A 25,680-nucleotide genomic window follows, 5' to 3' on the forward strand; every position below is an offset into this window, starting at 1 on the left:
TTATAAAATCACCGTGTTCTGCCATTGTTGACCACCTTGTTATATAGATACACATTTGTTTATTGGCTATTGTTTAACCCTTCTGTCAATGAGAGTTGAAATGGTCAGCTGCATTTGAAACACTAAACATGACCAACTCCAATGTATTTCTGTGGGCATCCTATAATAATGTGCCAGTCTCTAGGCCAAAAAGAGATGATGAATCAGGGTTTTTATCTGTATGAATGGGATCCAGACCTTGGCAGGGTGGCAAAAGCACCGAATGCCTGCTCATTGGAACAACAAAAGATCGAGTCACGTGACCTCTGAGGTTTATTTATTAAACAGCTGTGTGTCTGGGTCCACCGTCTGTACATGAGCTTTAGACTGGTTCCAAAATGTGGTTTACTGCAAAAGAAGTGTTCAAGGAACCTTTCAGATGTGTGTAATATCCCAAAAGCCTCCTTTACATCAAACTAAAAAAAACGAAATATTTCAAATAAGCTGCTGTTTGAGTTTGAAAGTGTGTTTAGGCGGATCTCACAAATGCAGATTTTTGTACAAAACCTAAACTTGTTGTCTTGTCATTAGATTCTGGGGCCTATAAAAACATCGAATGAGTCCATGGGCCAACTCGGCAAGTTTAGTGCTGGGGAAGTCACCTGCAGCACTTCAATTTGTCAACTTGCTGGTAAATAAAAAATTCAACTGTTAAGTTTGAGGTGAAGGGTCCATCTACAGTACATTTGCTGGTTAGTGTGTATTGTATCATACTGGAACAACACAAACAATAAGTCAAAAAATCTATCTATTTTGAATGGAAATTTGATGGTGTTTTAACTGACATAAGCAAACTATTCTATATGTAACATGCTAATTGCACACACGCATACTGATTTTTTAAAATTTATTAATCTACAGAATCTTTTGGTCTGTGCTAGGAAACATGTCAACTACAGCGCAGAAAATCCAGGCAGTACTCTGGAATGTAAGCTCTTTTGAATTTAATGAAATAGATAAATAACATGCCAAAACACTAGTTTGCTTTTAGTAGCTTTAGTGCCAAACAGGTAATGTTTTTTTTATTTAACCTCATTATTATATTTCTTTATTCAGGGAAGTATTACTAAGAGGAAGCCTGTCTTTTGCAGCAACCACACAATCGCATTCATAACAAATACCGTAAATACTGTGGTATAAGGCACTTAACTCTGTTTATATGTCTGCCTACAAATACACATCATTAATTAGTAAAGGACAAATTAACAGACAAATAGAACTCAGCAGTGAAGTTCCGAAAGTGAACATCACATTCATTTTCAGAATTTAGGGTTTTGGGCTTTTATGAAACGTAAATGGAATGAATGAATGGGAAATTTGCTTCCAGGACTGGACCCGTTCAAAACATTGGGAAGTCACTGTTGAGCTCCACTGGCCTGTTTCCGTGAGGCTGTATTTGGCCACTGCAGTGCTTTGAGCCAACCTGCTGATGTTATTGGTAAAGCATATTTAATGTAAAGCATGTTCACCATCTTAGCTTAGTGTGGTGTGTTAGCAGGACAGCACTAGCCACAAAGTATATCTGAGGCTGCTGGTATTTGGTCATAAAACTACAGTATTGAAAAATAACATTTTGACCTGATGATGGTGCTAGATGATAGATTTCATCGTCATGTGACCAAGGATTTATCAGTTTATTGTAGAAAATATTGATAAAAGTGCACCAAAGCATCACTAACCATCAGGTGTCTCCAGCTGGGGACATTTCACGCAAAATTATTTGATTAAATTTATGGTTTTGTGGGGTTATCTGAAAGGATATAACAATGTGTGTCTCCTTAAGTTATTGTGAACAGTCAAAATACTCTTACTCTTAACTTTAGGAACGTTTTTGAATGAAAATGACAGAAATAATGCTTGTTTTGCTGATACTGAGAGTGGTGTCCCCCGGGTCTTTAGCACTCTGCGGTGTTTTGATGAACATGTGAAAAGTGGACAACAATAAGTCATCACCCTGTGCTGCGTCGCTATACATAACCAGATTTGTGTTATAAAACCAATTTGGATGACAATACTTTATGCTGTGCCATCACACCGCTACTTTATATAAAAGGACAGCGGCACGGAGAGCGTCTGAGCGCCAGTCTGGCCCCCACTAATGTCACAATGGGAAAGGTAAGCTCATTATGTAATGTTACTGAAAATACCGAATTAAAACCTGTTATCATTTTAGATGTTTCAACAATGGGAGTTGATAGTGAATTAGTACTTTGACAAACGTTTGCAGATCATATTCTACGAGGACAGAAATTTCCAGGGTCGGCATCATGAGTGCATGAGCGACTGTGCTGACCTGCACCCCTACTTCAACCGCTGCAACTCCGTACGGGTGGAGAGCGGCTGCTTCATGGTGTATGAGAGACCCCAATACCTGGGCCACCAGTACTTCCTCCGCAGGGGGGAGTACTCTGACAACCAGCGCATGATTGGCATCAACGACTGCATCCGCTCCTGTCGCATGATTCCCGTGGTAAGCCTAACGTTTTATAGAAGAGGTATCTAGGCAATTAATTAGGAGAAATGTATTGTTGTTGATTCACATGTGCACACTGATTTATTGTGTTATGTGAAAAGCAATAAATCAAGGAAAGAAAACCTATTATACTTACGTCAAACTGACTAACACCAAAGGGTATAACGGAAGAAGCAAAGGTCAAACAAAAGCAACAAGACAGAATGTTATTACTTTATCTTTATCCTGCTTGTATGTCCACACCCAGCTTGAGAAAAATATACTAAACATGTACAAGGAAAGGAAATAGATTTGGACACATCTGTCCTTAGGGAAATTTAAATTAGTAAAAAACCATGTCCCTCAAATCTGAAATACAGTACAATAACCTTAGGTGAAAACGGCTTTGCCGAAGCTAGACTAGTTTGACTTTTCTAGGAATATAAATCCTCAACAACTCATGTTAGATAATGTCCCTAATGCAAAAACAGAGGATAGCTTAGATTTATCACATAAGGATATCTGGTAACTACACGTGGCTTGAAAGAAACTAAATTTAGGAGAATCTTCGGCTTCAAACTGCATTTGCAAAACATTCTTGGTGAAACTGTGTTAACCTGCAAATTGGATTGGAAAGGTGGGGAATACACTTTAGAACTATCCCTGGACTGTTTTTATGTTCACAATCACCAAAAAGTACAGCTGTATAGCACATGTGTGACTCATAAATGTTCTTTTCCTGCAGCACCGTGGTTCCTACAAAATCAAACTGTTTGAGCGTCCAGACATGGGCGGCCAAATGCAGGAGGTGAGCGATGATTGCCCCAACATCCAGGACCGCCTGCGTATGTCTGACATTAACTCGTGTAACGTGGTTGACGGCCACTGGCTCATGTATGACCAGCCCAACTACAGGGGAAGACCCTACTACCTTAGACCCGGCGAATACCGCAGGTACAGCGACTGGGGCGCCGCCAGTCCGAAGATCGGCTCCCTCAGGCGGATCACTGACTTAAACTAGAAGTCTTTTGGACCCTCTTCCACTCTCTGTTCTCAATAAACATGCTGGACTTAAACTGTGTGTTTGTGTGTCTCTGTGTTTAGCTTGAGTTCTTGTCCTCCTTCTGTAATATTTGATCCACTCATGAAATCAGTTATTAGTATGGCTTGGCATAGATTCTTCCACCCCATTGTTTTGAAAACTTGCATACCGCTTTGTCCTCTTAAACATATTCAGCAATGAGGACTAATTTGCAAACTAACCGAACTTTTCAATCCACTAAGTCCCCCTTATTGACTGGCCCTAAGAAACCTAAAGCAGTTGACAGAGTAGTGGTTATGTGGTAGATTTATTTATTGACAGTACTTGACATAAACAGAGTTACATCAGCTTCTCACACAGTGATGCGTCTAATGGACCCCACCCTAGAACTCATGCTTCCCCACTCATTAAACCTCCTGTATTCACCGGGGCGTACCAGGAACTGGCGCCCCCTGTAATTGGGATGCTCGTAGAAGATCCAGGATCCGTCCTTCACGTTGCAGGAGGAGATGTCGTTAAAGTGGAAGGTTTCGGACAGGGAGGGGCAGTCGTCTGTCAGCTCCTTCATCTGGCCTCCGAACTCTGGGCGCTCGTAGATCATAATTTTGTGAGCGCTTTTGTGCTGCAGAAACAAGATTTATTCAGTTAAGGGTCACCACAAGACATCTCATTGTAAACCTAAAGCGCTTGAACCAATGCCTACCATAGGGATCATTCGGCAGGATCGCACACAGTCATTGAATCCCATCCAGCGCTGGTAGTCTGAATAGTCCCCCTTCTTCAGGAAGTACTGGTAGCCCATGTAGTTGGGTCTCTCGTAGACCATCCAGCTAGCGCTGTCCACTCTGATGGAGTTGCAGCGGCTAAAGTGGGAATGCAAGTCACTGCATTCGCTGCTACACTCATAGGAGCGGCCCTGGAAGTTCCTGTCCTCGTAGAAGACGATCTGAAAAGATCAGTAGAGGGAATTTCAAACATTTGTTTATAAGTGTGTATAAGTCTGTACCACATGAAAAGAATGCTTCCGGTTCACCGTTTTCGGCTGAATGATCTGTGCAAGTATAAAGAAGCACAGAAGGCACAGAGCAAAACAAGCAGCCTTACCTTGCCCATTGTGTCGCCTAGCCTTTTTTTCAGCAGCCTTGGGCTCCTCCCTGCCTTTATAACCCACGGATGACCTGGGTCATTGTGATCCAGAACAATGAGAAGGCTCGTCAGCACTTTACGGGACACTATTTTGTCCTGTGTGGTCAACTGAGCAAATCAGCTGTTTTGAGCAGAGGCTTTCCTTTGAATGGTCGATGATATAAAATCTACAAATAAACCAGAAGTTAATCTCCCAACATACATATTTATTGAAAAGGCCTTTTTACGTGAAAGTCAAACTCATGGGAAAGCACATATTTTACATACTTTTAAATGTACACAAAATACATGTACAATCCAAAGTATCCCTGTTAATGCAGATTAATATGCTACTGTACATACTGTATGTACCCTGTGAGGAGGCTGTAGTGATGCTGTCCAGTTGATGTTAAATTTAACTTTCTAAATGCTAGAGTGATTTCAACACCCTGTGAAGTGATCACAACCACTGCCTTGCATTTCAGCAGCAACTTTTATATGAATTACAAATCAGATGCCGTCGTTCTCGTCACGTCAGCATAACCGCTTGTTCTACGCAGTCACTAGAACTTCTAGTTTAGCTTTTGTTTGCCCCCCCCCCCCCCCCCCATATTGTGATATCATCTATGGACTAAGCTCTAGAAAGCCATTTCGGTAAAGTCTGCATATAATTGATTTAACAACATCAAAGTGTAAACAGTACTTAAAGGCAAATGTATCAAATTTTCAATTTAAAATATCTGTTCTGAAGTACATCAGAAAATCAAGTTACTTAAATGTACTCACATATAAACCCATATTTGTCAGTGTGCACTTTAACTTTACACTTTAAGTACAACTGCCAAAAGTTTATTGAGATTCTAAATTCTTAATATCAAATTAAGATGCCTAAAAATAGTTTAGATTGTATTAGAAAACCCATATTTCTTATAGTGTTGATGCACTGTATTATGCAAAAATACAAATTGTCTAATTTATATATTTTGGGGTGCCCTGTTGGCCAAGGTGTATAAAGCACAAGTCGATTGGTGTTTCCTGTTGTCCTTCTACACTCTAAAGCCATATATAATCTGTTAATTAGTCAATGCAACATGCATAGATTTGGTTGATTTGGTGTATTTGATTGGTCTGATGTCTGTCAGTCCTTTTCCTCTTCCCTTTGCAGATAGATGTGAGCAACAGTCACATTTTTGGTGTGCATGTAAATATGATCAAGTCAATTAAGCATTTAAATTGAAAGTTTTTTACAAGTTACTGTATTTGTAGACCTGCACAAATATCATCCACTCTAACCATAGACTGTGTAAAAAATAAATAAGTGGACAATGCTGCCATGTGTAAAAACTGAAGCCACTGTTGAATTGCCTTAAATCTGCATTCTATCTAATTTAGTAAAGTTCTTCTTCTTGGTAAAGTTCAGGCACGAACATAGAATTTCAGGGTAAACTAAAAAGAGGCAGATTAGGGCGGGACATGCCTTCGCCATTCAGGGAATCGCAAATTCCCCCCCATTGAGTGTACCTTTGACATGGTGGCTAAACAGTGGAATTACAACTACGTCCGTCATGAAATGGGGCCCAAAAAGAGACGTCTTCAAATCAATGGACTATTTGTTTTGAAGCGTCACAACCCCACAAAATGACTAATTTCACGATCAGAATTTGATCCATTTGGTCCATAATATTTAGAAAGTTTAAAATAGACGCACAATTAAATCATTTAATATCCATTCAAGTTAGTGGAGCCTTAAACCGGAGGTCTCTAGTGTAGTCTGTGGGCCCCATAGTGCTGAAGCAGCACCCATCAATCGGGGTAATTTTATATGAGGAAGTTGAACTTTTTCGGCTTCATGCACCACTGAGCAACTCTCTCACCACTGAGCAACTCTCCTCGCTTTGTTCAAGTGTGTGTGTGTGTGTTTTATACATCCATGGCTGTATTAATTTGAGGCTTTAAAATAGTAGTCCACAAGCCAGTGAGTGATGTCACTGATGCTATGTCCACTATTTCTACAGTCTATGACTATGACTTCACATCTCAATAGCATCATTCATTAACATAGATTGCACATACGTACACCCCCAACAAATATAAAGCAGGGATTTGAGTGTTACTAAAATATAGTGTGTTGTTGTGCTGTATACTCACATTTGAGATGTTATATATTCACATTGCTGTAAATTTGCTATACATGCTTTCACCACCAAGTTTGCACTTTCTGTTTTAGTCAATTATTGGAAAACAACCTTTTTTTTTTAGCATTTCATATTAGTTGAGTCTAAAACAGACGTTAAGTGTTTGTAAATCTAATAAATACCAGTGACTGGCCAAACAGTCACTAATAAAAAATTATGTTCAGGGCAAAAAAATCACACAACATATGCAGCAAATCATTTTATTGTGTGCATCACACAGTTATAGAGGTAAATTCATCGTGGCTGGATTGCACAGTAAAACTGGAACTACATGCAAACAATGCACAAATCACAGTTTCAGGATAAAAACAAGGCTCCTTCTTATTGCCTCCCTCTTCGACATCTTGTTAATGTTAATAAAACAAAAGCATCTGCAAAACCCATTAGCTAAATGTGAGCGATTAGACTAGTTAAGATTCAGTGATGCGTCTGATCGAGTTGAACCTCGTGTCGTCGCTGCTGATCTCTTTGAGGTTCCTGTACTTTCCTGGCTTCAGATAAAACATCTTGCCTTCGTAGTTTGGCTGCTCGAACATCAACCAGTAGCCTTCCATCACGTTGCAGGACTGCATGTCAGACATGTGATAGTGATCCTGGATGGAGTCGCAGTCGTCGGTCAGTTCATGCATCTGCCCCTCAAAGTTTGCTCTCTCGTAGATCCTCATCTTAAAGGGCCCCTTGTGCTGTTAAAACACAACATGTCCAATGAACTATATGCATGAGTCATGGTGTATAGATGCTGTTTAGAGTTTCACCTTGCTGCTCCGATGTTACCAAAAACAGCTAAAGATCATTCTAGGAAATAGGAACCAGCTCTATTGAGAAATCAACTTGATTGCCATGCCACACGAGAAGCTAAATATCCGTTTAAAGCTCTTAAACGTCCTCCTGTTGAGAAATATAAGAAGAAAAATGCAGCATTGGCTACAAGGCTAGCCCTCTAGCTACAAGACAGAAGATAAAAGATCATAACCCAATGTCCCCTTTTTTCCTTACAAGCTCATCCCATTTTCTTAATCAGCAGATGGAGTTTGCACAATTGTCATGGAGATATCAAATCTGTGAAATACTCTTATAAGATGAGAGAAAACCGAACATAAGGTCCTTGAGTTCAGAGCTCCCGCCCCCCACCACCCAAACAGTCCTGGAGAAACCAATCCCAATATTCTCATGTGAATTTGGATAAGACAGCAACCAAACATACTTCTCACGCCCATGTCACAGTAATACCATGCTCATATTTACCACAGGGACGATGCGGCAGGACTGAATGCAGTCATTGAAGCCAATGGTATTCTGATACTCGGGGTACTCTCCCCTGGTCAGGAGGTACTGCTGGCCCGTGTAGTTGGGCTGGTCGTAGACCATGAACGTCCCGCTCTCCACCTTGCAGGAGCTGCATCGGCTCAGGTGGGAGGTGATTTCAGAGCAGTCGCTGATGCACTCATACGAGCGGCCCTGGAAGTTTCTCCCCTCGAAGAAGACGATCTAGAGAGAAAGACACAGCATTAGGAAAACCTCCAGAGCTATATGTTCAAGTGGGATTTTCATAAACTAACACAAATCACACTGATGCATTGCAGAAGTTATGTGCTATACTATTTTGGGACATATACAGTATAAAGCTATGAATGATCTTGATGCAGTGTGTGCATCAGTGAGTAGGCTGGTGCAGAGATCTGTACCCTTCATACCTTTCCGCTCATGGTCGCGCTATTAGATTTCTGTTGTTCCTCCCACTGGCGCGCTGCCTTTTATGCATCATGTGACATCAAAAGAATCTGCCCCTCAATTGTGCAAAATAACTGAGTCAGCCCATCGGCATGGAAGTCCCTACTGTATTATACATCAACGCTGGAACACATTAAACCGTATTGGTGCAGATTTCCCAGTGACAAAGCAAACTCTGGTTATTGCATTACTTTTGTTTTCTTGTGCATTTTCATTATCAGACACATTTGTTTAGATAACGTTATACAACAGATTGACATGTAGATAGATGCAAGATTAAATGAAATGCTTTGATTTAAAGAAAAAATATGCAACTTTTGAAGTCGGACCTATCATAATTCTTCTTTTACAAATGAATAAATAAAACTCAGTTTAATACTGCTACAGCCTATCTTGGCAACTTGGCAAGTAACTGAAACTTTTGATTATGGTAGATAATGCTGTTTAACTAACATTCACTAAGGTCGTCATTGACATACCTTAAACACGTTTCATTATGTTAAAATTAATATTGCAATGGTCTTGTTAAGTAAAAGTAACACAAGAAGTAAACAGCGTTCCTCACTAGGAGACATATATTTGTTCTAATATGCTGTGATTACCACCAAATTGACATAATCTCTGCATGCAAAACATCTTGTTGCCCAAAAGAAGAATCCCAATATCTTTTGTGACCTGCTTATCCTTCCTTGTGTGTCATTATGAGGCCAAAATGTCCACTTAGGCAAAATGTAATAAGCAGATCACTATTACATTTTCTGAACACATTCATGCTCCTCAGAGGATGAAACCTTCCTATTATAGGCAGTCCCATTGGTGTCCTCCCTCTACCACCCCCCTTAGGACAGCTTTGTACACAAGATATCTCAAAATATAAAATGCAGATTTCCATGAAATTGACCTAGTACATTCCAAAGTACCTTCCAAATTTAAAACTGGTGAGGGCAGTTGTTTTTCCGCGCTGTTGGTCAAAGATTCTATAAGAACCTTGAATCATATTGTAATATAAGTGGACTCACAGAAAACTAAACTTGTCTTATGTCTTCTTGGTTTGGTTTTGAGTCTAGTTTTCAAATGCTAGAAGGCCAGAGCTTTTGTTTTGTGGCATTTGCTGATTGCTTTAATTGTAACCGTAAATTTAAGACACTTCTTCGGATCACATCATCAATCACTCCACGTAGATTTCTACAGACAAGATGTGAATTGCATAGTTCAAGTTTCTGGAAGCACGTATAAAACCAAATATTTAATATAACTAACTATTGCAGATTCTGACATACAGTACAGTCTGCCACCGTATAGTGCTGCACTCTGCCACAATATAGAGTGATGAGTCAAAGCTTTCAGCACAAGCCATGTGGAAATACTACGGCTGTGCAATGTATAAAAAGGGAAAAGGGTCGATGTTGAAGCAGTGCATTTGAAATTAGCTCCCAAAGATCATGGCCATGGGAAGGGTAAGTTAAACATCTGTGACACAATAACAGAAAAAAAAAACAATTCAGATAAAAACGTACAGACAAAATGCTAATCTATCACATTTTTTTGCAGATCATATTCTATGAGGACCGGAACTTCCAGGGTCGCTCATATGAGACCAGCAGTGACTGCCCCGAGCTCACCTCCTACCTGAGCAGGTGCAACTCCTGCAGGGTGGAGAGTGGCCTCTTCATGGTCTACGAGAAGCCCAATTTCACGGGCCATCAGATGCTGGTGAGGAGGGGCGAATACCCAGACAACCAGCGCCTGATGGGAATGAGTATGAGTGACTGCATCAGGTCCAGTCGCTTGATCCCCATGGTAGGTTTACCACGCTTAGCTGCGTTAGAGCCCAGGCACACCACAAATTACAAGAACGATTCCTTTACATTGCAACTAAAACTAAAGTAAATAATCTCCCAAAGAGGATTCTGTAAAGTGACTGAGCTGAGAGGACACTTAAAAGCTGCTTTTCTATTGGCCCTCAGAACAAATTTGGAAGTTGAGCAATTGCAAAAGGCTTGTAGGACAACACATCATAAAATATTCTCATCTCAAGGTCCACTTACTAACAATCAACGGTATCTCACAGCCTTCTTCAACAAATGGAACCTGCACAGGTGGAATCACGTAATCAGCAAAGTGACAATCTTTGACTAAGTGATACTCCTGAGCAGGTTACAAGGCTGAGACATTCGGCTAAAAGCTCCTGGAAAAGCAAGTAGGTGGACCTTGAGCGGACACTGTTTTCTCAGTTTTTTCAGATCCCAAAGATGGAGTGATTCTGCCCAGAGTTGTCATCATTGGTATTTGCATACCCGCTATGTGGTTGATGGGAATATTAATGTGGCCAGGGCAGTTTTAAACATGGTCTAGTTTTACCAAATGAATATTGTAAAAGCGTTTACGATCACGAGATGGAACATGTTATCATGGAGACAATGGGATCAATCTCGAGATCCCAAGGTAACCACGGCCATCCTCTTCCCACACCAGTCGTATCGCACCAGTGTAAAACCACTAATGTGTATATCTTAAGGTTGGGTTTCTTTTAGGCTCAGAAGTCCTCAGTCCCTTCCATGTTTTTTCTTCATCTGCAGCACAGGGGACCCTTCAGAATGAGGATCTATGAAAAGGAGAACTTTGGAGGCCAGATGCACGAGCTGACGGACGACTGTGACAACATGATGGATCGTTTCCGGATGTCTGACTGCCAGTCGTGCAACGTGATAGACGGCCACTGGCTCATGTTCGAGCAGCCCAGCTACAGAGGCAAGATGCTGTACCTGAGGCCAGGAGAGTACAGGAACCTCAGGGAGATGGCGATGAGCAACATGACGAGGTTCAGCTCCATAAGGCGCATCATGGACTCCTGTTAACTCCAAATGTACTGGGAGGAAAAATAAAAACATGCTGGAATCCAATGTTTCTTATGCTTGGCCTGTTATTTGGTGAAAAATGACAATTGTTTTAAAAATCAATAGTGTCTCCATCTCTTAGAGCACCTTTATTATCTTTATTAATTTAGTTACTTATTGGTTTCCTAACAGTTTGGTTTATTGACCATAAATTCCAAAAATAACTGTAAAACTAGATAAGAAGTTAGTGTTACGTAGTGTTGAAAACATTAAAAAAAGTGAGAAACGTGTCAAGTGTTGTCAAGGGACAAAAACAAGGGAAAAAGTTGAGAAACATTGAGAAAACGCTTCAATAAAAGCGTTGATTTTCAGTTTTGACGTGAAGACTACAAGAGTTAAGGTTTACTCTAATGCTGAAAGAAATGCAGAGACATTTTTCATTATTATCTTTAAGAAAATTCTACAATCCAGTGGATGTGAACATTTAAAACTGGGGATTTCATGCCAACTCACCTTGACAACCTGACAACAGAGAAATAATGAATGGCTGTAGTCTATATCCATGATGTTCCTCTTTCGGGATTGCTCAAATGCCGATGGAAATTCCATCGGATTTCACTCATTTAGGCCGGATAGCCGTTGCCTTGGGCTTCCTTTGTCTTGGCATTTTAACCTCTGGTGGATTTCTGAGGACTAGGGTTACCTGCTCCTCAGATCTCTGCAGGGTAAACCCAGACAGCTAGCTAGACTATCAAAACAAGATCCTCTCCGAGGCTGTTTTGCAGAGGCAAATCGTCTTTTTCAGGTCCAAGTCCATTGTGATTGGTTTAAAGAAATGCCAATAAACCAGAGCATGTTTTTCTCCCATCCTAGAATGCTTTGTGGACTAGCCAGACCTTTCTTCACAGCGCTGTGGAGGAAGGTCTGGCAAAGATTGTAGACATTGTTTACAGTAACTACATGGAACTTTGATTTTGGACAGCCTGTGTGGACAAAAGCGATAGAGCACCACCGCCTTGTGTCGTAAAGACCTTGATCTGGCAAGCAAGTGCAGGAAAGATGGTGTTTAGGTAATGTATCTATTTGTGGCTATGCAAGATTAAAAACTGTCACATGACAATGGTGAGGTATTTGATTGCGTCTCACAACGTATTTCCTAAATGTAACAGACGTTGTACATACCTGTCTAAGAGGAAGACTTCCAATCTCAATCTGTTGAATGACTGTCCAAGTTTGACTCGTGTTTTCACCCGTGCTGTCCCTTTTTAGCTTTTATTTAGTTTTCCGGTCAATTCTTATTTTCTGTCTTTGCGGATCCTGCCCCAGTGTCAGCCATAATAACCACAAAACATGAATATTCTCTAAATAAAAATCTCCTCCTGCTTCCTTTTAACTGGCTAACGTACAACTCTTTGGTGTAACACCTGTAGATGTAGACATAGGCTCCTCTGGTCCGCGTGTCTTTTTATTGTCTTTTTATTGTCTGATTTTGCTGCATGCTTGTTGTAATGTTATCTTTTGCACCTCGTTGTGAACACACAGGAGATCATTTACCGTAGCCGAGTCACTGTTGCACTGACCCTCTGCTTTCACTGTTCCAGCATGTGTTTGATACAGAGTCCCCATCAGACTGGAACAAAAGCCAAATCAAACAGCACCAAGCCATTTTGCTGATATGTAAATCTACCTCATTTGGGTATCAAAGACTTGCCGCACTCTGCACATTTTGTTAATCAATAAATACTTTGATGGGGCTGCAGCAGAGAATGAGGTTTACAGTGCATTCAGATGGGGAAGGTAAGACAATACCTACTACAGCTCGTGTGCTTTTTAAAATTCCTTTAAAGATATTTATGTTCAGTAAATACTCCCTATAAGTAAAGGTTTTTTCTCTTTTGCCACAGATCACATTTTTCGAGGAGAAGAAATTCCAGGGCCGCTGCTATAACTGCAGTAGCGAATGTCCCGACCTGCACACGTACTTCAGCCTCTGCAGCTCCATCAGGGTGGAGAGCGGTGTGTGGGTGATCTATGAGAGACCCAACTACAAGGGTTTCCAGTACATCCTCAGCCCGGGGGAGTACGCAGACAGCCAGCAATGGATGGCCTTCAGCGAAAACGTGAAATCCTGCCGCCCCATAAAGAACGTAAGAGTCTTCATTCGGGTCTAATAGAATAGAGGATTTAAGGTTTGATATAGTGTTTGGGCAGTCAACAGAGCAGGACTCAGCTCTGGGAACACAACAGACTAAATGGGCAGACAATACAAGTATTTGGCAGTATAAGTTGGCAAAAAAAGACGTTAAAGGGGAATACAAGCTGAAAAACATGGCTAAATGTCCACGCTACACTTATAGTTTTATATTTACAATGGGCCAAGTGACTAATGTCAAAGGGGTTTTTCATCTCTCCCCATAGATAACCGCAGTTCACCTTAACTCTAGTGTCTCTGCCCATTGTCTCTGATTTTAGGCACCATATCGTATGTATTTTGTCTCAGTCTCTCAGCGTCCAGATGAACTGCTACATGCATCGCACCCAAGACAGACAGACACAGCAAACAGCTGCTATAAATGGCGGAGCTTTTAACATCTAAAGGGTTTCTTTGCTCAGGAGCTGCTGGAGACCAAACTAAGCTAAAAAGGAGAGTGAAAATTGAACTTAAATTCACCCAAAGGCCGGAAATGCAACTCCAAATGTCTGCTGGTTGTAAGAACTGGCAATGGTTCCCTAACACATCAACCACAACACAAAACATGTGTGACTTCTTGTAGAGTTAAATACAGCTTTAAAGAGACTTATAATAACCATAAACTTGCATGCCACGTTTAAATAATTCTAAAGAAAATGAGGCTTATATATGGATAACAAATGTGGTGCCCAAACAATTAGCACAAATTAAAAAGATACAGAATAAATGTATTAATTCCACTTAAAGATCAACGTTTTTGTGGGTTTATATCATATTTGGCAATCAGTGTTTTGGGCCAAATGTAGCCTTTCACTCGATATTCCTGTGTGTTTCCCAGAACAAATGGATCATCTCATTGGACCAGTAACAGGGCTGGGGATCGAACCTCAGTTCCTCTTCTTTTCTCTTGTGTTTTTAGGCGTATGGCAGTGCGTGGAAGCTGAGGCTGTACAAGAGGCCGGACTTCGGAGGGCAGGTGGTGGAGTGCTCCGATGACTGTCCTTCGGTGTATGACACCTACAAGATGCGCGAGGCTTACTCCTGCGTGGTGACCGATGGCGCCTGGGTGTTCTACGACCTCCCCAACTACAGGGGGCACCAGTACCTCCTGGAGCGAGGCGAGTACCGGCAGCACGGCGACTGGGGGGCAGCCTTGCCTGGTGTCGGCTCCTTCCGCAGGATCACAGAGTTTTAACCCTACCTCAGCTTCAGCCTTGACCAGGAAAGGGATCCAGACCTTTCCAAATGGCCACGCTCACACAACACCATCAATAAATGAGAAATCAAAACGCTGACTGTTCTTATGTAGTTTTTTGTAAAAAACGTCCCATGCAAGACCACTAGTTTGCAATAATGGACATAAATGATCACATCATTTGAGAAAGTAAATGCTAAAACATTGTTTTCTCATAAACACAACTTGACGGGTTACTACGCGGATTTAGGCGAACTTGCAAGTGACAAAGTTAAAAATAGGCATCCCTCCCATAATGCAACTCTGCAGCTTCTTTATTTAGACTTTCCCTGCTTGGTACACCTCTTAAACTCCATGTCTGCAGATTGTAACACACGCTTTCCTGTTATAAATTTGCAGTCTCTAAACTCAAACTAGTAAATTGACATCAACAAGATAAAGTGGTGGACCCTTTTAAATGTCTCATTATCGCCAGTCGATTGTTAGTCAGTTTCATCATAGATGCATTCCACTCTACCTTGTTAAAAAAAAGAGAGCAGAACAAAGATTAAAGAATAGGATAAAGAAGTAAAAGTAGGCCTAATAAAGATAATGGCAGTAAATTCTGACAATGAGGTAAGGGCTTGATAACGTCAGACAATGCAATAATAAAGCAGTCAGGATCAAATATGATGAAATATGACCAAGTGTTCTCATTCCAAACAATACTGCACCTCATTTCAATGCTTTAACTCCTACAAGAGAAGAATGCAGGAATTAAAACAGTAATTAAATACCTCCCGTGGCTACTCTACAACAATTAAGAGATCACACGTGTATGTACAGTAAGTCCGCTGTGTTTCATTACAATGAAAAAGCTACATATCTAAATCCCTGCACTCGTAGCTGCATCGTTCAGTGTTGAAGTGTTGATTCACCTACAGTATTCTTTCATCCCTACCAGTTCAAAAATGTTACCTTTTACCTGAGGGTGGTGCCATATAAACTCCACCTTGAGATTTTCATTTTTTGTGATGGCAGCACGACAGGAAATGTCAGGTGGCTCACTACATAATTTAGGATTCATCTTCTGGGGACTAGAAATATCTGAGGTAAATGTTGTAATGATACTTATAAATGGACAGATCATTTTAATACAGATTGCCAATCAGTTTCCACAATGTGAATTTACTGTTAGACTGTTAATGCTCATTAACAATACTTTAATTAGTCAGTATTGTTGGCAGATGTGTAGGTATATTTGTTCAGCGTTTTTTTTTGGTTGATTTTACAGAGTATTACATCATGTCCATAAAAACACTATTTCAGAGGTCAAAAGTGCACCTTGTTTGATATGACTCAGTTATGCCGTGTGTAAAATACACAACTCCTGTTAAGTCTCTGGAGCCTTCCCGCCGTGTCACTGACTCAGCTCAAAGCGTTTCACATCAGACCAGATCTACGGCAGCGCCCCTGTTTTTGTCGGCCCGCGTTGCTGCATCCAGTGGCTTTGGGATGCTTTGCACTTTGAGTTCGCATTGTTTAGGCAAACAGGATTCACTGCTTCAGAACAATGTGATAAGCCTGGATAAATATTTGAATCGCTGATTGAATAATCCAGTTCACACAAAGCGAACCATGTGCTTAGTTTTATTGTTCTTGTTCTGTATAAAGAGAATATTGGAGGTGGTTGCTTTGTTTTACATAGCGCACCAATTCACTATTATGAAGGTACATTTCACATATTTAGTGCCAGATATTGAATGTAGATCAACATAGACATTAGTTTTATAGATAAATGTGAGCAAACTAAACATTTTATAAAAACCCACCTAAAAGCCACTTGACAGCCTTAAAGGTCCCATGGCATGAAAATGTCACTTCATATTTTTTAACATTAACATGAGTTCCCCCAGCCTGCCTATGGTCCCCCAGTGGCTAGAAATGATGACATGTGTAAACCGAGCCCTGGGTATCCTGCTCTGCCTTTGATAAAATGAAAGCTCACATGGGCCGATCTGGAATCATGACCTCATAAGGGGCAAGGTTACCTCCCCTTTCTCTGCTTCCCCACCCAGAGAATTCCCCCCTAATTGTCAGTGAGTAAAGTATATGCAAAATGAACTATGCAATATGAGTGAATATAAACACGGTTTAACTATATAAAACAATACTACAGCATGACATAGTAAAACACCGTGACAGCATTCTGCATCGCCACAGGAGCAATCAATCAGACGCCATGTGCTTTGAAACAATTGCAGCATCAGCTAATGTGCCAACGTTAATGGAGAGCTCATTTGAATGACAATGCTTCTCCTGGCAGTGCATTTCATCAGCCTTTATATGAACGTGGACCACCAGTAATGCAGTGTGAATGAGGGGCTTTGATTTGATAGGGTGAGGAGAGACATAAGGTGACTATGGAGCACACAGGCAAGGTGAGTACTGTAACTGGACTGTAACAACATTACATGATGCACCTCATGCTAATTGCTAAATGGTGGCACATACCATTCAAAGAGCTTAGCTTTGGTGTCATTTCTACGAGTGGATGTTCTAACACACAATCCCGGTGTGCAGATTTTCTTTTATGAGGAAAAGAACTTCAAGGGTCATCACTATGAATGCAGCGGTGACTGCCATGAGCTCAGCACCCACTTCCAGCGATGTAACTCCATCCGGGTGGAGAGCGGGGCTTGGGTCATTTATGAGAGACCCCAATACAAGGGCTACCAGTACGTCCTCAACAGAGGGGAGTACCCCAACTACCAGAGCTGGAACGGCTTCAACGACACCATCCGCTCCTGTCGGCTCATCAGACACGTAAGTTATGGAAAACTGCTTTTGGGCCAAGGCTAGAAATGTTTGTGTCACTTATGAACCTCCAAGATAGTTGAATATGAACATTGATTTCAGACCAAGCATGAAGCTGGTTTCTTTATGTCCAATAGGCTGCTATTCTGGGTGTCCTGGTTCCAATTATGTTCTTGTTTCACCCATTAACAGCAATGCAACTTACCATTATACCTACATTACATAATATAGTGCTGTATTTATCTTATTCTATACTGTAACAAAACGTCCTAGTTTTAGTCTAGTAGTAGTCTAGTCTTAGAGTTGTAGAACTTGGTTTTTCAGTGAATTTGGATTTGCTGCTTGCAGGGTTTTTCCTAGGTTCATGTATCTCTAAAAAAGCTAGAGCAGATAATACGTAAATAACACTCAAAAGACCTGAAGACAAAACTTGCCAAGAAGTCTGCTGTGGGCCAACTACAATCTTTAGATCTGACAAAAGGTGCCCAAAACGGCTTGGGTTTGATGCCTAAGCCTAATTATGTTAGGAAAAACCCTTAATTAATTGTACAAGGATGTTGCAAAATGTACAATTTACTACAGAAGGCTGTCTGTGTGAATATAAAATATATATTTACTAATGACCCATGGGAAGTTATTAGAAATCGTTCAACATGCAGGAAATACATTAGGAGTTAGGTACATGATTAATAACTCTCTTATGTCTGTCTCCTTGTGTTGTCTTCCCGCGTAAAAATTGAAAATCAACAATTTTGTTGCGTTTTTTTTGTCAACATATTTAACTTTTTCATGGATTTTTGTCATGTTTTTCAACACATTTTTGTCACTTATTTTTATGTTTTCAACACTACATAACACTAACTTATTAACTTTAGTTTTCTAGTTACTTTTAGAATTTACGTTCAACAAACCTCATTTATTGGAAATTATACCTAATGTTTGAGTTAAAAAAGCAGTGATTTTGACTAAAATGAAGGGAACGTATGTTGATGGTTAATCACAGTCTGGAACATGTCAACTTTTACTCAATACTATTTCAAAAACACTTCAATTTTTTTTCAAATGCTGTAAAATTGAACAAGATGGCCCAAAAGGAATGAAAGTAGAGATTTGTACTTGCCAAAGAGCGTTGTGTGGAATCAATGGTGTTAAGTTTGGGTAGTTAAAAGAACATTGATATAGAAAAACGGGTTAGTTTGACCCGAGGACAACATGAGGGTTAAATTTGAAGCTACAGCCATAAGATGGTTAGCTTAGCTTAGCCAGGCACTGTCCAAGGTCCAAAAACCTGTCCACCAGGACAGAAGTAGGAAGCTCACTAATTAGCATGTCATGTTTGGCTTGTTGAATGTTCAAGCTTTCTAGCGGGCACAAGATCCGCATCTACGAGCATGCAGACTTCAACGGCCAGATGTTGGAGTTGAGCGAGGACCTGCCCAACCTGCTGGACCACTGGCGCCATCGAGACATTCGCTCTGCTCACGTCCAGGACGGCAGCTGGGTCTTCTATGAGCACCCCAACTACAGGGGGCGCCAGTACCTGCTGGAGAAGGGCGAATATAGACGGCACCCAGACTGGGGGGCCCAGCATCCATCTGTGGGCTCCATTAGACGTGTTGTGGAGACATAAACCTTCCTGTTTCTCACCTTCCTCCACCCGTTACCCTGAACTCACCTGCAAATAAAAGCACACAAACTGCAGCAGAACAGATGGGAGTGAATTTTTTTTGTTTCCGGGATTGCCAAATAAAAACATAGGTAAAGACAAAACTGCACAAAGAGAGAACAAGTAACATTTTGCGACACAGTTTTGAACATGCACATAACAGCGTGCATAACTAGAGTCCATCCTCTGGGGAGCATCACATTACAAATTCCTTGATTTAAAGTAAAAAACTTGGCCTGCTTTGGGTGTAATGGACGAAAGATTAGAGACTAACCAAAAACAATGTGATCCATCTTCAGGGGGACATGAATATTTCCTCCATTAGTCATGGAAATTATCAATATTGTGTCATTTGCGTTAGACCGGCTGGGAATTGGATGCCTGTAGTTTTATTAGCTGAGCAGTGGGTGCTAACATCTGGTGGCTAATGAGCCACCCGCCTGCTAAAGCCCACACTGATGATTAGAGTGTTCACCCACGGGGACCCGTGGTATGTAAGCAGCCATTGTTCTGCAGATGGCAGCCTGTGCCAGAGAACAGTACAGCAGAAATCCATCAGCCAGCTGGTCACAACAACAACAAAAAGATACAGTGTGTTAGACACAAGCCACTTTTGGACAGACAATGCCACCTGCTGCACTTGCTTTGTCTTTTTAGCTCTAGTTATTAAAGTAAACTTCTGCAATGGATTGTTTGACCTTTATTTTGTAAAAGTCCTGCAGGGTATCTGGACTTAACTCCATTTTACATCTCATCGACATTTACAATTTAAGACTTGATGTATTACTGTAGAAAGAATGCCTTCATTAATGCGTTAATGTTTTTAATTATAGAAACTAACTTTTGCTGTTGGCTTATCATAAGGTGAGAAACGTGTGACCCCAATTACTACTAATAAACAATCACAACTGAAGACTTGAAGGCTTGGTAAAAAGTGACAGTGGCGGGAGACTTATTCAGATCTCTCTAAGTAAAAGTAGAAATACTGCAATATAAAAATTTGGGGGGAAAAAAGTTGAAGCCCTGCATTGACAATAGCAAACAATATTTATAATATCAAGAGTGAATTACCTCTTAATCAGAAAAATGGTTCGTATGAGTGTTTATTCATCACTATTTATGTCTCTGTTTACACAAGGGGGTTTAATGTGTAAATGTGTTTGTATTATTATTGTTACTATTATAAATTTTAAAAAATACATATATTTCTTATACTTTACATACACTTTTTCTCCTATGTCTACTTAATTTGTGTTGTTCTGATTTGTGTGAAAATACAAATCTTTTGAGCTGTTGTAGCAGAAGAATTTCCCCAGTGTGGGATTAATAAAGTCTATCTTATCTTATTTATTGGGTTAATGTTACAGCCACATTAACATGTGAGTTAATGAGTGGAGGAGATGCAGGCGTACAGTAAGAGCCACCTGGCGGTGCTGGAGCTTCAGGACACAGGACAGAGCTTTCAGGACAATGTGGACTCTTCATGGAAGCTCATTAGGAAAATAAATAAGTAGATGTAAAGTCAGGGGTGAAACAAAAAAGCTTTACCGTACTGAGGCAACGTTATTCCTTACAATATAATTTAGCAGTACCTATGTAACTTAAATCAATCATAGCTTGTGTTACTTAAGTTGTTGTAAGTCAAAATCCATTCTTAAAAGTCCTGATATTCACAGCTAGTCAAAAGCTAAAGCTATAAGAGACGTAATTAGGAGATATTAACTTATGAGTATGACTCAAAACTGTAAATATACTATAGCATCACCGTATCCCATTTGGTTTGGTTTTTCTTCTTCTCTCTCACCACTTGTTGGCACCATTTGGTAACTTTCTAAAACCTTACTGAATTGCAATACTATGTATTTCCAGAAGCGAATAAGATAATGCGCATGTTGGGGGGGCCAGGAGCTCCCAGTCCACATGGCCGTGTGTTTCCGTGACCGTTGGACACCGCATGCAAGAGCAAGACTTGTAGAGTAATTCCCTCCATATGGTGCAAAGTGCTGGAAATGACATGTTTCAAATGGTGCGCCACTTCCTGTGTGCGCTCTGCATGCGTCATGTTGATGTCTATTGCACTGCTGTGTAAAACCCTAATGAATTGAAAAAGTATGTGTTTCCAAAAGACAAAACAGATGGTATCTTATTATGTAGCATTATAATTTTAAAAAAGTCAGCAAGTAAAAAGACTGTAGGAGAATATTCTTATGGACCTTCAGCAAGAAACAGAGGAAAGGACATCGTAAACAACCTGCAGACACGTTTGATAAGAAACTCCAAGACTGCAGTGTGTCATTTCCTGACGCAGGATGTGTTAGATTATATCGTGCTTGTTGATCTGCCAGAACGGATGAATAAAAATCATAAAGATGTGATGTGTACACGGTAGTGCGCGTGTGATGGCCGAGTAAACAGGACACGCTGCAAATCAGTAACAGAGCTGCTGAGCTCTGCAGCTGATGTTTGAACGGGAACTATTATCACACCCAGATCTACTTTTGCTGATGAAGCCATTTCTAAGAACTGAAAAAGAAAAAGAAAAAAACATGCACCCGAACAGGTCACTCAGTCTGAAGTCATCAAATGGGACTTTTATGTCTACTGTGCAAGAACATTCTTTAACTCGCGTGTGTGGAACAGTCGAAGTTTAAAAAAACATCATTTTTGGTGCATGTCCAAAAAGAACACACAGAAGACTTAAATGCTGGTTGAATCTGTATTTAGAGGGTGTTGCTGTCTACAGAGCTTTCTCAAGACAACACAGAGCAACAATAACTGGACTACAGGTTGTATGTGCATCCCAATGGATCATGCTCTTCGATTACAGCGTTCAAAAGGGAAGCATTGCATTGCACTGGGAGTTCTGCTGCTGCTGACTGTTGAACTTTTTGTTAACTGTTCATAAGTCATCATAACTGCAGCGATTTATGGTGTTTTTGTGTCTCAGATTTTCAAGAACCATCAGTTCTCAAAGAGGCGCTGTACAAAAACTTCAATGCCGGGCCAATGAATACACTAAATACCAGACTTAAGGTGTAATCAGGTGGCAAGGTCTCTCTGCAGCGAATGGTAATGAAGTGAAAAGAGATCAAAGGGGAATTAAAAGTGGAGAAACTGTTCTACCACCCACTGAGATGAATGGGCTTGGAAGCAGTCATGTGGGACGCTGGATTAGAAATGTCCAACATGCAGCAGCTACACAACTGCCTGGATGTCTCTGGTGGCTTGGAAAAGGAAAGGAAGGACAGCATTTCTACACCTCGACAAAAGCATCCTCGTGAGATGGCGGGCATATTTTTTATTAGAGGCCAAGGTGCATTTATTGGCATATCACTAGGCCCACAACATGACTAGATGAACTCCATGATGAAGTGATGAAACGTGAAAGGATGATGCAGCTTCTTCAGCCCATTTCTTCTCAATCCCCCTTTTATGTGAAGTATTATAAATGTGTCTTATTTAGGGCTGTTACTTAGGATCGTCTTGACAATCCATTAGTGCTCAATCGATTAATTGTTAAACATATCACATGCAAGAAAAATAGTGAACATCACATTTGAGAACCTGGAAAACTGGGAATGATGGCATTTTGCTTGATATATGACTTAAACTATTGATTAATTATCAAAATAGTTCATGTTCATGTTCAAATTATTACATAATGACTTATTTATTTAACAACAAATTATGTAAGCAGTACTCATATTATAAGTTTATATCATAATAAAGAATGATATTATCCACAATAGCAGCAGCAGTAGTAGTAGTAGTAGTGGTAGTAGTAGTGGTAGTAGTAGTAGTAGTAGTAGTAGTAGTAGTACCAAATCATATTGATCAGTACATTTGGTAAACTACAACGAATAAAACAATAACGTTTTCATTAGTAAATTGCATTTATAAAAATAGAATAAAGGGTATTATTTGATATGTGAGTTGAACAAATAATTGTTCCCTAATAGTAGCCTTTGTGGTAGTAATAGTAATAAAGTAATTCTGTTTATTAATTGCTATTTTTACGTTTGTTTTATTTGTTGATATACATGTAAACTGAGAATTTAGTTCAGATTTAATTATTTTCCTACTTATTGAATGGAATTGATGCTCTGGCTCTTTAAGAGAGCTTTGGAGCCATGAATGAAACGCAGCCATTCATAAAAAAAACAAGGGACGGGCGTAAGAGCAGTCTTGAAGACGATTGGCTCGCTCTTTGACTGACTTTGTGTTCTAACCAATGGGAGGGCAGCATAGGGCTCGTGCTTTCAGATCCAGCGGTCAGAGCACTTCATTGAGTAAAATTCACAGCCGAGTATTGATACGAGGAGCTGCAGGGGATGTAGGGGAGGAAGTCTGCGTTCATTTTCACACTGACAAGAAACTTCACGTATCAAGTGAGTCCTGCATTGTTATCATATCACTTCATAATTTTTTTTGTAACTAGCATGCATACGTGGGCTTGTTTTTGCTTTGTTTTCTTACAGCGACCGCGTCGTCGTGTTTTTATGCTAGCTGTGAGCAAATATGGGTTAAGAGGCGAACGCCATTTTCTGAAAATCAAAGGCAACATTGCGTCCATTTCCCCGCATCTGTCCGCTCTTCAGCACGGTATTTCAGCATGTAGCAGCGGTCTTTACGGCCTGGTAGTTAGCTTCAGCAGCAGCGGGAATCTTTTTCTGTGCTCTGGGGTAAATTTCTCAATGGTGAGCTGGTGTCTCTTCCCCCCCCCCCGCGAGAATCAAGTTTCACCTCATTGAGAGAAAACAAGGTCCCACGATACGTGCGTCACGCCAAACTCCATTCACAAATCGTTCATTTTAGTCTTTGTTCTATTTGTAGTCAACTTAGCAGGGTTAAAACACACCGAGTACGAGTCCTATCATTTTATTTTGTGTCGGTGGTGTTTAAGCAAATTAACCAGACATCTAAAACCAGGTTTTGCTTGTAATGAACGGGTGGTGTTCTTCGACAAAATCAGTTGTAACAAGGGGGGGTGTTTACTTACTGAGCCCACTGCTTTATCATCAAAGGGAAAAAGTCTGTTAATGTTGATATTTATATACATACAGTCTATGGAAAAAAGACTTTGTGACTTTTGTATGTTGTAATCATCATTTAACAAGCATGAGACAATTTATCTTTCACTATTCTAAATTGTACTGAATTTATGACGCAGGAAGTAATAACATGCGTTGGAATGGTTTTTAGTTGAATCTGATGAAGGACTTTGAAATTAATTATCATAAAAATGTTTAAACCTATTTTACCATCACCTATGCTACTGGAAGTCTTGTGAAGTTACTAACCTAAATTCATTTTTTATTTATTTAACCAGGAGAGTCCCATGGAGGTTAGAAATCTCTTTTTCAAGGGAGTCCTGGCCAAGAGGCAGGCACAAACACAATCAATTACATTTCTAAAAGTTATACAACAGAGATAGTTAAAAAAAAAAATTACAATGTAAACAGTTAATTTCAGGTTCTCTTAATCTGGATTTAAAAGCATTTAAGGAAATAAATTCAGATAATTTCAAGTCTTTTTGCAAAGAAAGCCACTTTATTGAAGTAATGTATAGCCTACATGATTTCTGATGCATACAATAATTTAACCCTAAAGTTAATTCTTGACTCTGAGAACTATATGTGTGACAATCTGGCCTGAAAGCCCCACTTACTCGTGTAAGCCAGCTCCATTCAGCCATGGAAACTGTGAGATGTGGTCAAAAGCTCAGACAAAGATGATTTTGAGTTGAGATTATTTTGTCACACAAAACAGTGATTATATTCTTAAACCTGTTTTATCCTTTTAAAGCCATATGTTAAGGACATTTCTCAAAATGTGCTACTATTCCTTTAATTGCCTTCCTATAAATCTGTTACAGCCACCCTATCTTCAGCAGACTGGAACACTTTAAGCTCGGCCATGTTTGACCACTTAATACAACTTTTTTTTTTTTCCTGCTATGGTGGTGTTTAAAAAAGAAGTTTTTGTGACATTAAGACAAAGATTTATCCAATCTACATTAATGAGTAACAGTGCTGCCAGACTGATGGAAAATCGCTCGAATATGGAAAAAAATATTGAAATCACAAGACCTGCTCTTTTATGAAAAGCGCAATGAGATACCTGTTGTGATTTGGTGCTCTATAAATACAATTTAATTGAATTGACATATTTAACACAACATCTTGACATTTGGAAATATGTTGCATTTATTGAAGTAAAAAAAAAAAACAGTGAAAAAGTTAAACAGATCAACCGTATAAACACCTAGAACTTTTAGATTACCCTTCATACTTTTTATTCAGAACACAAGGCAAAAATGCTAGACCAATAACATAGGGAGATGCGCAGTCAACTTAACAATAATGAAGTGACATTTATGAAATAATAATGCAAACAGGAAGGGGAGGAGGT

The 25,680-nt window shown here is 40.0% G+C and overlaps 6 protein-coding genes across 6 annotated transcripts; 4 read left to right on the top strand and 2 right to left on the bottom strand.

Moving 5' to 3' along the window:
- The first annotated feature begins 1,973 nt into the window (after positions 1-1,973).
- Positions 1,974-3,567, top strand: LOC117939632 (gamma-crystallin M2-like). The gene is made up of 3 exons (XM_034865103.1): positions 1,974-2,154; positions 2,267-2,509; positions 3,237-3,567. Exons 1-3 carry the CDS (start codon positions 2,146-2,148, stop codon positions 3,510-3,512), a joined length of 528 nt encoding a protein of 175 aa, XP_034720994.1. The 5' UTR covers positions 1,974-2,145; the 3' UTR covers positions 3,513-3,567.
- Positions 3,568-3,827: 260 nt separating this feature from the next.
- Positions 3,828-4,846, bottom strand: LOC117939633 (gamma-crystallin M2-like). Its single transcript, XM_034865104.1, has 3 exons — positions 4,638-4,846; positions 4,237-4,479; positions 3,828-4,155 (listed from the first exon to the last, which is right to left on the bottom strand). Exons 1-3 carry the CDS (start codon positions 4,644-4,646, stop codon positions 3,886-3,888), a joined length of 522 nt encoding a protein of 173 aa, XP_034720995.1. The 5' UTR covers positions 4,647-4,846; the 3' UTR covers positions 3,828-3,885.
- A 2,191-nt stretch (positions 4,847-7,037) lies between these two features.
- On the bottom strand, positions 7,038-8,681 carry LOC117939655 (gamma-crystallin M3-like). The gene is made up of 3 exons (XM_034865134.1): positions 8,548-8,681; positions 8,099-8,341; positions 7,038-7,536 (listed from the first exon to the last, which is right to left on the bottom strand). The coding sequence occupies exons 1-3, from the start codon at positions 8,557-8,559 to the stop codon at positions 7,264-7,266; spliced, it is 528 nt and encodes a 175-aa protein (XP_034721025.1). The 5' UTR covers positions 8,560-8,681; the 3' UTR covers positions 7,038-7,263.
- A 1,180-nt stretch (positions 8,682-9,861) lies between these two features.
- Positions 9,862-11,487, top strand: LOC117939649 (gamma-crystallin M3-like). Its single transcript, XM_034865119.1, has 3 exons — positions 9,862-10,041; positions 10,136-10,384; positions 11,164-11,487. Exons 1-3 carry the CDS (start codon positions 10,027-10,029, stop codon positions 11,440-11,442), a joined length of 543 nt encoding a protein of 180 aa, XP_034721010.1. The 5' UTR covers positions 9,862-10,026; the 3' UTR covers positions 11,443-11,487.
- A 1,527-nt stretch (positions 11,488-13,014) lies between these two features.
- Positions 13,015-14,907, top strand: LOC117939657 (gamma-crystallin M2-like). The gene is made up of 3 exons (XM_034865135.1): positions 13,015-13,218; positions 13,326-13,568; positions 14,532-14,907. Exons 1-3 carry the CDS (start codon positions 13,210-13,212, stop codon positions 14,805-14,807), a joined length of 528 nt encoding a protein of 175 aa, XP_034721026.1. The 5' UTR covers positions 13,015-13,209; the 3' UTR covers positions 14,808-14,907.
- A 2,149-nt stretch (positions 14,908-17,056) lies between these two features.
- LOC117939659 (gamma-crystallin S-1-like) lies at positions 17,057-19,304 on the top strand. Its single transcript, XM_034865139.1, has 3 exons — positions 17,057-17,227; positions 17,370-17,612; positions 18,961-19,304. The coding sequence occupies exons 1-3, from the start codon at positions 17,210-17,212 to the stop codon at positions 19,231-19,233; spliced, it is 534 nt and encodes a 177-aa protein (XP_034721030.1). The 5' UTR covers positions 17,057-17,209; the 3' UTR covers positions 19,234-19,304.
- The last annotated feature ends 6,376 nt before the right edge of the window (positions 19,305-25,680 follow it).

Source organism: Etheostoma cragini, chromosome 24, assembly GCF_013103735.1.
Source record: "Etheostoma cragini isolate CJK2018 chromosome 24, CSU_Ecrag_1.0, whole genome shotgun sequence".
Lineage (NCBI taxonomy): Eukaryota > Metazoa > Chordata > Actinopteri > Perciformes > Percidae > Etheostoma > Etheostoma cragini.

Coding starts and splice junctions, on each gene's coding strand:
- LOC117939655 (XM_034865134.1), bottom strand. Junction 7,537..8,098: donor CCTGCCGCATCGTCCCTGTG/GTAAATATGAGC, acceptor GTGTTTTAACAG/CACAAGGGGCCCTTTAAGAT.
- LOC117939659 (XM_034865139.1), top strand. Junction 17,613..18,960: donor CCTGTCGGCTCATCAGACAC/GTAAGTTATGGA, acceptor TGAATGTTCAAG/CTTTCTAGCGGGCACAAGAT.
- LOC117939649 (XM_034865119.1), top strand. Junction 10,385..11,163: donor CCAGTCGCTTGATCCCCATG/GTAGGTTTACCA, acceptor CTTCATCTGCAG/CACAGGGGACCCTTCAGAAT.
- LOC117939633 (XM_034865104.1), bottom strand. Junction 4,156..4,236: donor CCTGCCGAATGATCCCTATG/GTAGGCATTGGT, acceptor TTGTTTCTGCAG/CACAAAAGCGCTCACAAAAT.
- LOC117939632 (XM_034865103.1), top strand. Junction 2,510..3,236: donor CCTGTCGCATGATTCCCGTG/GTAAGCCTAACG, acceptor CTTTTCCTGCAG/CACCGTGGTTCCTACAAAAT.
- LOC117939657 (XM_034865135.1), top strand. Junction 13,569..14,531: donor CCTGCCGCCCCATAAAGAAC/GTAAGAGTCTTC, acceptor TTGTGTTTTTAG/GCGTATGGCAGTGCGTGGAA.